General features: G+C 36.7%; 1 protein-coding gene across 5 annotated transcripts in view; it reads right to left on the bottom strand.

Moving 5' to 3' along the window:
* ANAPC10 (anaphase promoting complex subunit 10) overlaps positions 1 to 12,674 on the bottom strand; it is a 33,111-nt gene that overhangs the window by 15,139 nt on the left and 5,298 nt on the right. For all 5 annotated transcript variants that reach the window (XM_059843998.1, XM_059843997.1, XM_059843996.1 and 2 more), the window contains exons 2-4: positions 10,928 to 11,044; positions 9,498 to 9,588; positions 8,647 to 8,767 (exon numbers count right to left, since the gene is read on the bottom strand). In XM_059843998.1, the coding sequence (XP_059699981.1) occupies positions 8,647 to 8,767; positions 9,498 to 9,588; positions 10,928 to 11,042 (327 nt within the window). In that variant the 5' untranslated portion in view covers positions 11,043 to 11,044. The remainder of the gene's footprint in view (positions 1 to 8,646; positions 8,768 to 9,497; positions 9,589 to 10,927; positions 11,045 to 12,674) is intronic.

Genomic DNA, 12,674 nt, shown 5'->3' with positions numbered 1-12,674 from the left:
TTCAAACTAATTCTGATCAGCTGAGGGGGTTCACCTGACTGAGCACCATGAAGATGTTCTAGATGAGCATCACACTGACACCCACCATAAGCTGTAGTGCTGGGGGCACCTGGATGTTTTAAAATGTCAACTAGACACCACACTTGCATTAAAAAAGGAGGGGGAAGGAAGGGAAGGGGTTAAATATTGAAGTAGGGATACCAAGTATGTGAGTGTCTCCTGTCATGCTGTCACCTCCCCCTCCATCCACCCACTGTATTCCTCACTTCCATGTTCAGTCTCAGAGCTTAAAGGAAGAGAAGAGCACCCAGCTCTTTCTTGTTATAGTTTTTATGTTGCCAAATCCCTGCTTGCTTCTCTCTCTTCTGAAACATTAATGATTATCTGCAAGAAGTATCTAGTGAGCCTACACTGGTAAACTGTAATTAGAAATCCATACAAACTTTGAAAAACCATTGACCAACAAGTGTCCCTGTGCACTCTCTAAACACAGAACCCTTATTCCAACAGGAACTTCCAGTAAAAAATGATGTGTGAACAGCAGACACTGATGTTCACACAAGCTTACTGCATACAACCCAGCAGGCGATTTTTCTGGTTTTTTTGGATTATGCCTCAGAGGTGCTGGCACAATGGAATTTCAATACCATAACTGCTTATTTCTCTGTGTGCCAGCCTCTGAAATAACAGGTAAAAAGAAAAAGAAATACACATAAAACAAACATTCTCTTTTTTAAAATTACAGGAATCACAAAATGAAATGTTTTTAATTCTCTAGTTCAAACGATGTAATTTATAACCATGACACAAATAGAGAAGAAGCACAAAAGAAGGGAAAATACAGAAATAACATAACGTTCCCAAGGTTCAGTTTACAAGGACCTCACACAAAGTTTTTTTTTTTTTTTTGCAACTCTTACTAGAAACAGTATTATTTGCTAAAAATGCAGTAGCTGCCAAAAGCTATGATCCATCTAAAGCAAACATGTTTAAGATGGAAATAGAGTGTTAATGCTGAAGAAAGACAGAATTGAGTATACAAGTTTTCTTTTTAAATTGTGGAAGCAACTGCAGTACAAAGTTAAGTTTGTTTTTCATCTTCCTGAGCAAAAATTGATTGCTTTTGCAGATAAGCACCTAAATTAGAGAGAAGTGCATTAAGACAATAACAGAAGTAATCAAATTTCAAACTTTCTAATTAAACCTCTTTTTCCTGCAGAAGGTTATTGGGAATTCAACACTAGCCTTGGTTCACATGATAGAACAATGGGAAAATTTTCCGAATGGTTGAACGCTAACCCTGACAAGTGTGGAGAGCCAACTACAATACATTATATGGTAGCATAACCTGCCACCCACGTTGCTGAGAGAACAGCTTTCAAACACATGCACCGAGCTGTAAAACCACAAAATCCCTTATTACACATTGTCCCTTACTTAAGGTGAAATACACTATTCCCCTCCGCCTCCTTTTACAAATCTTGGTGGTTTTTTTTAAACCTTCATCTCTGAAGTTTATTTAGCAGCTAACTGGACCATTTTTCAGACTTTATTTTCCAAATGCCATTTTTCCTGTTTTGTTTTCTAACCAAAATAAAATCATGTTTTTATAGTACACAGTGAAGCCTGTTGTGTCTTTCACTGATTTTTTTTTTTTTCATACTACTTCCACCTGTGTGACATTATCCAAACTTTTAAAAGGAAATGTCTGATATATGACTAATTCACTTGTGAAGACTTATTTCTGGAGTGAAATATTTTCCTTTTTTTAATGGGAAGATACATGAGTCATCACTGGGTAAAGTAAAAAAATGGTTCCATCATGCTTTTTATTGGAAGATCAGATATTCTGATATTTACTGTGATTCTTTTCCACTGTTATGCAATCCGAATATATTCAAAAAGATAAACTGCCACAGCCTGTGTGGTTATAGACACTGGCATTCATGGAAGTCAACCATTGCTGCAGAATGACAAACACACTCCACCCTCATTACAACATGCTGTGGTTACCAGCCAAACACCTTTGCCTTTTCTGAAAAGGCTACATTATAATAAAAGCAGACCAGCAAAACAAATCATACAGGGGGACCCAAGGGATGGTAAAAGTAGTAACAACTGGTAGAAAGCATAATTCTGAATATGGAAAGTGAGCTACTTAATGACTTGAGGAATGCATACAGCCTCATGCTGCAAAAGGAGCCCACTGAAAACTGCTGGTATGTACAACTTTTTTGGTTAATGATTCCCCCCTCCTGCCCCCTCCCACTGCACATGTCTGCTGCCTGAATCATTGCATTCCAAGATAGTTAGAGGATATACACAGTTTCTTCAGGGGTTTTCAGTTGCAACTTTGCTGGCAATGGGAATTTTATTTGCAAGTGTTTCTATTCTACTGACAAGGTCAATTAGTCCAACGAACTATTGGTTGTTCTGTCTGATAGCTCTGTGTATTTATTCAAGCAAGCACTTTTATAACCCACAATTGAATGCAGACAGTTACCCTTGTAAACACGACTGTCCACTGGGATTTTCACTACATTTTGAGCATGTAAAAGAAAAACATGCTTTTCTTCCCTCAGCCTGATAGCACATAAGTTTGATTACAACTTGGAAATTTCAGGCAGTGAAGGGCATGGGGGCTACTGTTTTAAATAGATAAGATCTACAATCATATCTACATATCAACAATATACATATGTGGACCAATTCCTAGAAGCTAAAGAACATAGAAATTTGACTGATCACTCTAAGAGCTCTAAAAATTTGGTAATGCTATCAAAGGGAGAAAGATCAGCATCTCTGCTGTATCCAGGCATTAAAAAGAAAAAGCCATGGTTTAAAAGAAACAAAGCTATATGTAGCACTAAGGGCTAAAGGCTACAAGAAGTGTTTTCACAAAAGCCAGAAGCACAATGTGTGCATGTGCATGTGCATGTGCGTGTGTGTGTGTGTGTGTAAATCAGCTGCAGAAGTTGGTAGAGTTAAAAATAAAATTAGGGAAAAAAAATAAGACTATTCCACAGCTCTAGCTAGAGCTTTTGTACATGAGTAGCACGGCCGTGCCACTGGCAAAATGTGCGAAGAGGAAAAATGCCAGACCCTGCTCTCACAGAACTTTTATTAACATATACATGAGCTCCATTTGCCATACAGGTACTCCCTTCATAACAATATCTACTTGTGAAAAAGAGATCCTTCATTTATACTAATTAGGAATGGTAAAGGGGTTGGTCTATTGGTACACTGATCTCCATTACTGAAGACTTCCCTGCATAAATCTTTCAGGTATATAGAGAAGGTAAGAAACTATCAAGAAAAACCAGCAATTTTTCCCCTAATACAATTACTACTCTACAACAGTATTATTATACTACATACCTCAAAAGAGTGCTAGAAAATATGTTCACCAAAATTTGCAGCTGGTTTTCAATATAAAAAGTTCAAGCATCTGGCTCTGTCCCCTCACACACAGAGCACTATGTGCAACCTGTTCATGTCCATTAGAGAATTTGTTTTAAGTATTGTAATTAGAATACAATAGTGAAAGCTTACAAAGCCAATGAAAAATTCCCCCATCATGCTGGAGGACAGTTTACCTGCACTGATAACACAGAGTTTTAAAAATCTGAATTTTTAAGCCACTAGTACCAGAAAGATTTTTACAGAAGTAAAATATTTAAAAAACAAAGATTTGGGGGAAATCTTTGTAAATCCTCCTACAAGAACTTCATGCACAGAAATGAGATGAAACAAGGTAATCAAACACTTGCTACAGGAAGAGAAGGTAGCAATGTGACCTAATTGTGGCCTTCCACTACCTAAGGAAGCCTACAAAAAAGAACAGAGACATTTCACAAGGGCATGTAATGATAGGACAAGGGGGAATGACCTTAAACTAAGGTTTAGATTAGATGTTAGCAAGAAATTCTTTACTGTGAGGGTGTAGATTTTCCAATTTCTTTTCCATAGTGGAATTTAAATGAAGAATCACGAAAAAGGTTGTAAGTGCAGGAGAGGTTTTCACACATATGTAACACTCAAGGCTTCCATCAGTTCCTAGGCTCTCTGTACTTGTGCTCCCCCGAGGAAAGCTCTGTACTTCATCAACTTCCTGCCTGCCACAGAGCTGTTGCCACATTGTTTCACATGGCTTTTCCTCTGCTTCAGAGAGTAAAGTCAGACTGACAGAATTAAAAATACAGGGCCTCTTTAAAGGTACCCTTGCCTAATTGAGCCCTTCTGAGGCAAGAAAATGTTCCTTCATAGATTTGTTTCTGAATGCTCAGACACAAAAGAAAAAATATCTTTTATATGTACCACAGCATAAAACCCATGTTTTGTTTTCCTCTATAGAAGAGATGCTTATTTCTCTTAAAATACTACTTCATAACAAGGTAAGATAAAAATGCTTAACAATCTTATAGTGTGTGGGCCAAAATAATCATCCAGTGTTCTACCAGCTCTAATGTGGGCCTCCCTATTTGTATACACACACCTCATATGCATAAAAGGCTATTTCAATACCTGCACTTTTCATGACTGCACAGTAAGCTCTGCTCTGATGTCTTTTCATTCCACAGTATCAAAGGGCAGGAAAATTGTAATCCTGTTAATAATTTCCACAGTTTGAAGCATATATTAGTTATTTCCATAAACCATGCATGATGAAAAGGTCATATCACCTACAGTGATGATGATATTGGCAGGGAACAGTGATGTTACACCATTTAATTTGCCTTCTTTTTTGTAAAGATGAGTTCATATGAACATCTCAGCTGGGGATTCACAAAATATCCTCTGCTGGAAGGTGGAAATTTGCACAGAGTACAAATGGAAATAACATTTTTTCTCAAATTTGATTCCTACCCATGACAAGGTTTAATAAGTAACCAATACCAGTGGAGCATTCTACTCCCCTGCTTTGCAGATTTCCACCACCAGTAAATTTTAGATGTACAGAACAGTGCATCTGTGTGCATCCTGATGAAACAAATCCATACTCAGCCAGCATTAACAGCAAGATAACAATCAAAATGAACAACTGGTGTGATGATTGTGCTTACAAAACATCCTAGACACAGACAGGAAAGATAGAAATTCTATAAAACTAAAGTTTACTCAGTCTTTTCTTAGCATCAAGAGTAGTTTGCAGAAAGCAGTCTGACTATTTTTAATTGACATCCTGAACCCAAGGAATAATCAGGGGTCAGAAATGCCTCTTTTCTTGAATGGAACATAGAACACAGAGGAATGGATTCTAACCAAAGTACCTGAAGCTTAGTCAGGAATCTAAAGGAGCAACAACTCCTTTAGAGTTGTTCCACCTTCAGAGGAAAGCAGTTTAAAATGCACCATAGAGATGTTTGAATAGAGACTCACAAGAATACATTTTCTTGGTTGATTACCTTGCAGCAGCCCTATGACGAGCCAGCATGTCCTCACTCCTCAGGATAGAAGTCCATTCCACATACAGAAAACAGGTAAAGATTGCTCAGTGCTGGATTTCAGAAAATGTCTGGTTAAGTCCAACCTCTTCACTACAGTCACTGGACACCAGAGTAGTAAAGGCATAACACTGGGGTCACTTCCTAAACTACCTCTTGGAAAAGCCTCCCAGCTTAGGCATTCCTCCAGTTGGTAATTCCCCTCTCCAGCGCAGAATCTCTTCAAACAGTGAAGAAGGAGCCCTGTCCGTGGTGCTCAGCCACAACCCAATGCCACCAGGGAAGTTGCTGTGCTTGCACCTGGTTGCAAAACACCAGGCAAGGCCAAAAGGGATAGAAGAAAACTGAAAACAAACCAGACAGCAGTCCAAAGGAAAAGCAAACAAACAAACAAAAAACTCCAACAAAAACCTAAAACAAAGGCCTCATACTATTGGCAACAAAGGTGAATTAAGATTAAAGGGCTTTCACCTGAGTCTATGTAAAAATCCTACTTTATAGGCTGATGGCAGATACAACATGTGTATATATATTATAGATTTAGACTATACCCTGAAATACCACTTGCACTTAGCATTAAAACACTTAATCTCCTTTCAGCAAAAAATCTAAATGTTTTGGAGAGGTAAAATGCAATAAACAGGTGAGCATCACTTGACAAGACCAGAGATCTCTCACAGACAGCATTTCACTCATATCCTTTGCAGCGAGTTATTTTCATACAATGAAAAAGTGTAATAACTTAAACCATATCCTGAGGAGTCTGGATGCTGTTCCAAAAATGCCTCTACAGACTATCTGGTCCATCCAGACTGTTTGTACCATCATGTGGGAAACCTCCATGACTGCAAATGAGAAAATATTTGCTCTCCAAGCTTGACAGCTGTGATACAATGGCACTTAAGTGCCATGGGAGAAGGCTGAGTGCACACACCTTAACTGCAGTGAGCAAGGGAATAATCCTGCCAGATTGCAAGGGCTGTTCTGTTCTCACTCTTACGATGGGGTACAAACGAGGGGGAAGAAACCTTTTATTCTGAAAATAAATTCATTTTAGGTTCCAAACAAGATATGCCTACATACTAGAATACAAACTAAAGCTGATCATATATTTGTGACAAAGTTTAGCTCAACAGCATATTGCATTGTGTTGAAAATTAGACCATCAGGAAAGAAAACACATTCATTACACACTATGAGTTGGGCAAGCATCCATGGAAAAATATAAAATGCTTTAGCCTGATTTTCCACCCAGTTAATCAGTACTGAAGCCAATGGAATCACTCTATAATTAAGCCGATTTCTGTAAAGAGCTCATAACAGTTCACACTGCTTTAATAACCTACCCATGTGTCAGAGAAGCTGAAGAAAGTTTCAAGACTGAAGGAAAATTCAAGAAAGAGTATCAAGCAGTTTAGAAAATAAGAAAATTGATAGCAACATGTAACATCATGGTGATGACAGTCACAAGCATTTTACAGCATCAGAATATGGTATCTCATTAATAAGAAGCGTGACCATATCTTCTCCTCAGTTTGGAAGTAAAAAAAGCACAAGAGCATGTGGTATGCATAAGAATTACTCTGTCATGCATCATATTATAGTCACATTCATATACCATAAAAAATGCTAGTAACTTGTTTCATATAGAAGCACCATTTTTAACTACATACATTATGCATAGAATCCCGTGTTTCGCAAGAAAAGAGCTAAAGAAATACTGCCTGAGACACTGGAAAACACTAATACACTTGTTATACATTTTATTGCTTTACAGATCTTTAATACATTAATCACACACATACCCTCAAGAGCAGGAGTTTACCACTGTATGAAAAACTTAAGTTAGGCAGCGAGATGTACAGTGCTGTACTAAGCATGACTACAGAAAGGACAATAATAATTTAGTTATTAAAAGGGCAGATAAAAGTGCAAAAATCAAAGTGATCATTAAGGACAACAATGACATCTAGTGGATACTCGGGAAACTGACCCACAGCCTAACAGGTGAAAGGATCCAGCTGCCCTTCCTCAGATACTGTGTAGCTCCCAAATTGCTACAATACAATTAGGAAGATGGAAAGAATTTACAGTTGATAAAAGTCAAAATAACGTGATGATTTATTTTTTCCAAATGAATATTTAAATAATTAAAGAAAAATAAAACATGTCAAGAGCCTTCCATTTAATATTCAGGATAAAAGTGGAAGTCAAAACTTGAGAGAACATCACAAATCATTGAAAGGATATAGATAGATAGATACATAATGCTAACAGATATCTCGGCTACACTATTTTTTACTCCCATAGCATCTACAGCTTTGTATTTACAACTTCCTCTTGGGACTTTGGTTTTCAGTCCCAACAATCCAAAGTGAAAAAAATAAAAATCCCAGAAGTAAAACTTCAAGCCACGATTTAGCACCACCCTTTTCTCATCATCCCAATCCTTCTGCTATTGTAATACTTACCATATAAGGCTGTTAAGTTAAACTTTCCCAAAATACCAGCCAGTAACTGCTGAGCTCCAGAGAAGAGGAATTTGAAACATGAGGCTACCCTGACTCAGAATGAGCAAAGATACCTACTTCTAAGTAACCTGATTAGTTTCCAAGGTGGATGTCTACTAAGATCATGGATTATTTCAAATCTGCTTTTACTGTTAACCAAAAGGTAGGCAAAACTAAGCACTTAAGGCAATTCAAATCTTATCACAGTTCTGACTAGAAGCATCACCATAAAAAATACTATACTTTAATAAATAAAATACTTTAATAAATAAAACACTAACAAAACACTGTAATTCAGTCACATTCAAAATCTTAAGCCAATCTGAAGAACAGAAAATTGGATTTTGCTTCATATTGTTAAAAAACCTCATCCCATCCAAAATTTTTGCATCTCAATAACTGTCGAGTATTAAAAAGAAAAAGAATAGAAACGATACTCAAAAGTAAAACTTAATTTATAACATATTCAATTATAATGATGTTTGATAAAAAGAGTCTGATAAAAAATAACTGAAACCAATCTACTAAATTTACAAGATAAAAACTAAAAGCAAATATCAAAATAAACCCAGCCATTTTCCCCCTTCAACACAATGCCATATTTTACCTCCAAAAACCACTTTATTACATCAGATGTCCTAACAAGAGAGAACTGTTTTAAGACAGAATGCAAAGCATCATTGACCTACCCGGATTTCCTGGAGATTATGAAAATTATTTCCTACTCTGACAGAGATCTTGCTTGGAGTGTAACTTTCATCAGATTTGTAGTCTGCATAAATACATAAGGTCTTCACTGTTGTTTTTCTTCTGCAAGAAGCAACACAAGCTATGTAAGCATCATAAAGAAAAATATTCAGGATGAGTTTGTTGCTAGAATGCAATAACTAAGGACTTAAATGTTCTGAAAATGAATATAAGTGTGCCTAGTGATTCATAAGAAACGTGCTGTTGAAGAACTAGGTGATTTTCCACATTACATTATGCACACAGTATTGATTTTAACCATTCTCCTTTGACTGCCTTCAGAAATATCAGTATACCAAGAAACAGATGCTAAATAAGCATTTGCACATAATGAAGCTTAAGTTAGGCTTTTCAAATATGGGCTCTCTTATTAGAACAAGGCCTTCTCAAGAAAGTAAATTAAAAAGGGGGACAAACATCTCAAGTTTGGTTAAAGAAAAAGTACTGAAAGCATCCTGTGCAGGACAGAATAAAAAAAGGTTTCTCAAACTCATTTGTTAGGTTACATAGGAGCCATCTACCCTCCAAATGACACTCAAAGACACAAAATCAGGACATAAGTCACCTTACATGAGTAAATGTGATGCTGTCACAACTGACATACCATTACACATTCATTTTCATTGCTTATTTAGACATTTAGTGATCATAACATTTGAAAATCTCATTTTTAGAAATGCTATTTGACTTCTTACCAGTTGGGTAGAGAACCCAGGAGTTCTTGCACTTCCAGATTTCCTATCTTACTGAATGGTACAAAGCACCCTAACCCACAGGGAGTATATTTCCATACCTAAATTGGATGTTCACCAAATGAGGCTGTGATCCATCTGACTGCCAGTAAGTTTCTAGATTATCATCTCGTAACTGGTCCACTCCAAACCCTAACAAAAAGGAAAATATGATAGTCTTGAACATCCCATTTCTGTGATGCAAATGTAGCTCTTCTTCAACTGTTACAAACTAATGTCTCCCAAGTTATAACATATTAGAAATACATCTAGATATCCAAGGTTCACCTATGCTTTTCTGACACAAAAGTGGAATAGGTGAATCTGCAGAGGTTCAATACTGTTGAGGTCTGTGGGGTGCGAATCCATGTCAACATGTCCTGGAATTTCAAGTGGTTAAGTAGTAATTCATATTGGTTGCCAAAGCAATAATTAACAGTTAGACTTTTCCACATCTTCTGTAACTTAACTGCTGAACTAAAGAAAAATCATTAACAGAGACCATTCACTATAAAATTTTAGCCAAATGTAACATTTTCTTTTCAAGTCATGTCCTGAAATATTTTTGCTTTTTCAAGTACTAGCTAGAACAGGCAATAGATGGCAAAACCAGTATTCCTAAAGGTTAATGCCATCACATTTGAAGAAGCAATTCCAGCTTTGTATTTTCTATTCCCTCATTATCCTTTTACTAATCACATCCTTTTATTGATTGTCCACACTAGCTACAGTTCCAATATAGCAGCTGAAGTTTAAACTGCAATAAAAAAAATCCTTCAGCCTGTTTAAGCAACAAAACCACGAGACATTTTTTCTCCAATATTTCAGGATTTCAGACCAAAGTCATTCAGCCTGAGCAAAATATTGTGACATAAAGGGATCACTAACCCTAGGCTGCAGCAAAACAGCTGATCAATTCCCAATAAATATTTCTGAACTAACAACTCAACCACCCCAAAGGGAAAGAATACAGATTTTCAGATACTCTGAGCAGGTATCACTAACTGCCCCTCAGGAAAACAGGTTCATTTTACTTGCAGAGATTTAGGGCCACCCTCTAACAGCTAAGCCCACACAAAGTTACAAAGTTCAGGCAGAACATTTAGGTCTCCCAGCTGCACGGTCATCCTTAGTTAAAAATGGAAGACACCCAGACAAAATGTCAAAGCACAGAAACAATTTCACTGTGGTGGGTGTGATTCTGCTTACATGGCTTAGTTTGTTCACCATGTAAATGAAAAAAAAATTAATATAAAATATGTAAGAGTTCTGTTTAGTTCATATCAGATAGTTCCTCATAGAAGGATTTCTGATACAGTTATAACTTTCATATTGTAAATATTGTTCATATTTATAACCTCATATTGTATAGAGAAGGCCAACATTATTTGCAGTAACTACAGGCTACACTACAGCAGTTTTACTGGTGTGGATGTCTTCTTCCCAAAACATAAATGTACATTCAACTTTTTACATCACTGTTCTAATTTACCTGGCTTACAGGATGAAAGAGACCAAACTGCTTGTGAGCCTATTTCTCTAACAGTACCAGTCCTCTCTAACTGCTTTGGATCAGCACCAGGTGGGGTCTTGTTTGGGGTGGTCATTTCTAGTGAGAGAAAACAAGGGAGTTAGTTGACATATTTTTAGCTTGATAGAAAAATTCAAGGATTTTGCTTGTTCACATAGTCAGTTTAATTCTTTGGCCTCACACTTTTATAACAGCCTACAGAATCTGTGGTTAATACATATACACACATACATTTTTGCATGTCTGTTGAGCATTTCATTTATATATATAAAGTAATATGTATAAATATATAGAATATATATGTACAATATATGTAAGAGGTTCCACATATGTGTAAATTTTGTGTCCTTAAGAACTCAAAACACGCTTGCAACATTCACAAGACATACTTTACTTGTCTCATTCTAATTTATCCATATAGAGCTAGTCAGGGTTTCAGAATTTGGTTTTTACAGGCTAGCAGTAAACTTCATTCTCTCCCACAGATACACTTAAAAGTTCTCTTAATCTACAAATTCAGAAACTAGAGCAAGAGATCCTTCTCCAAAATAGGAAATGGGAGTTTAAACAAATTGTATAATTTGTAGCAATTGGTTATAGCCACATTTATTCACAGACCATTTCCTGAACTTTACAACTTCATCTTGAATCCTTACCTTGTGACTTGCATTGTTCAAGTAATCACACTCAGCCTCAGCACCCAGACTATCACCACATACACTACAACTTAATTGGGCTGGGTTTTGTAAAGTACAGAGCACTTGACTATTTCCTAGGAAGTAGCTTAAAATATTTTTTAAAAATTCCAAAGAAACATAAGTTCCATGAAAAGAACTACATGAAAGCCTAAAATTGAACATAGAGAACTAGAGAGTCAGAGAATTAGAGCTGACCTCCCATCCTTTGCTTACATGCATGACATCACATCATGCTCTGCTAATCTCAGAAAAAGTCTTCCAGTGCCTCTTCCAGATAGCAAAAAAGGGACTGAGTTAGGCTGGGACCCACAAGACCCACGCCTTACCCACTACAGAACTGACACCAGGCAGAGACAACATTTTCTATGTACCCAGTGAATCTGCAGCTACAAGAAATCTGAATTCTCTAGTGCACCAAACACTTCCTATTGGCCCTTGAGTATTTTCTTTTAATTTTGCAAGCATAAGGCTTGACACAGATATTTTACCTGCTTTCTCATACACAAGACTTCGGTCCTAACTACCATAAACAAAATCTGAAGAAATAAATGCATGTGTAGAAAAATCTAAATACTGACAACAGCGAGCGTCGCAAAAGGCTGCAGACAAAATCAAACACCATGCTCTCAGAAGAGATGTTGGACACTACACAGCTAATCCTACAGATGTCATATACATATTCATGGACATACTAATTCTAATGCCATCTAAATAAAAAAAAAAAACTTGGAAAAAAATTTTAAAACATTTCGTTCATAGCTACTTGAAAAACAAACATTTTTCACAAAATGGTTTGGAATGGTGGAAGTGACCTTCAAAAATCAACGAGCCCACCCCCCATGCTGCACCAAAATTCAAACTATGTTTATTAAGCATTGAGGAGACTGTTATCCTGGATTTGTGAATTTTAAAGCTCAAATGACCTTCTAATCCAACCTCTGAGCATTTTTTTTTTACTTTTGTGACAATGAACTAAGAGAGGTTGAGTTGGATTCATTTTAATTCTCAGA

The sequence above is a fragment of the Haemorhous mexicanus genome, chromosome 4 (genome assembly GCF_027477595.1).
Source record: "Haemorhous mexicanus isolate bHaeMex1 chromosome 4, bHaeMex1.pri, whole genome shotgun sequence".
Taxonomy (NCBI): domain Eukaryota; kingdom Metazoa; phylum Chordata; class Aves; order Passeriformes; family Fringillidae; genus Haemorhous; species Haemorhous mexicanus.
This window is presented reverse-complemented; position numbering and strand designations above follow the sequence as displayed.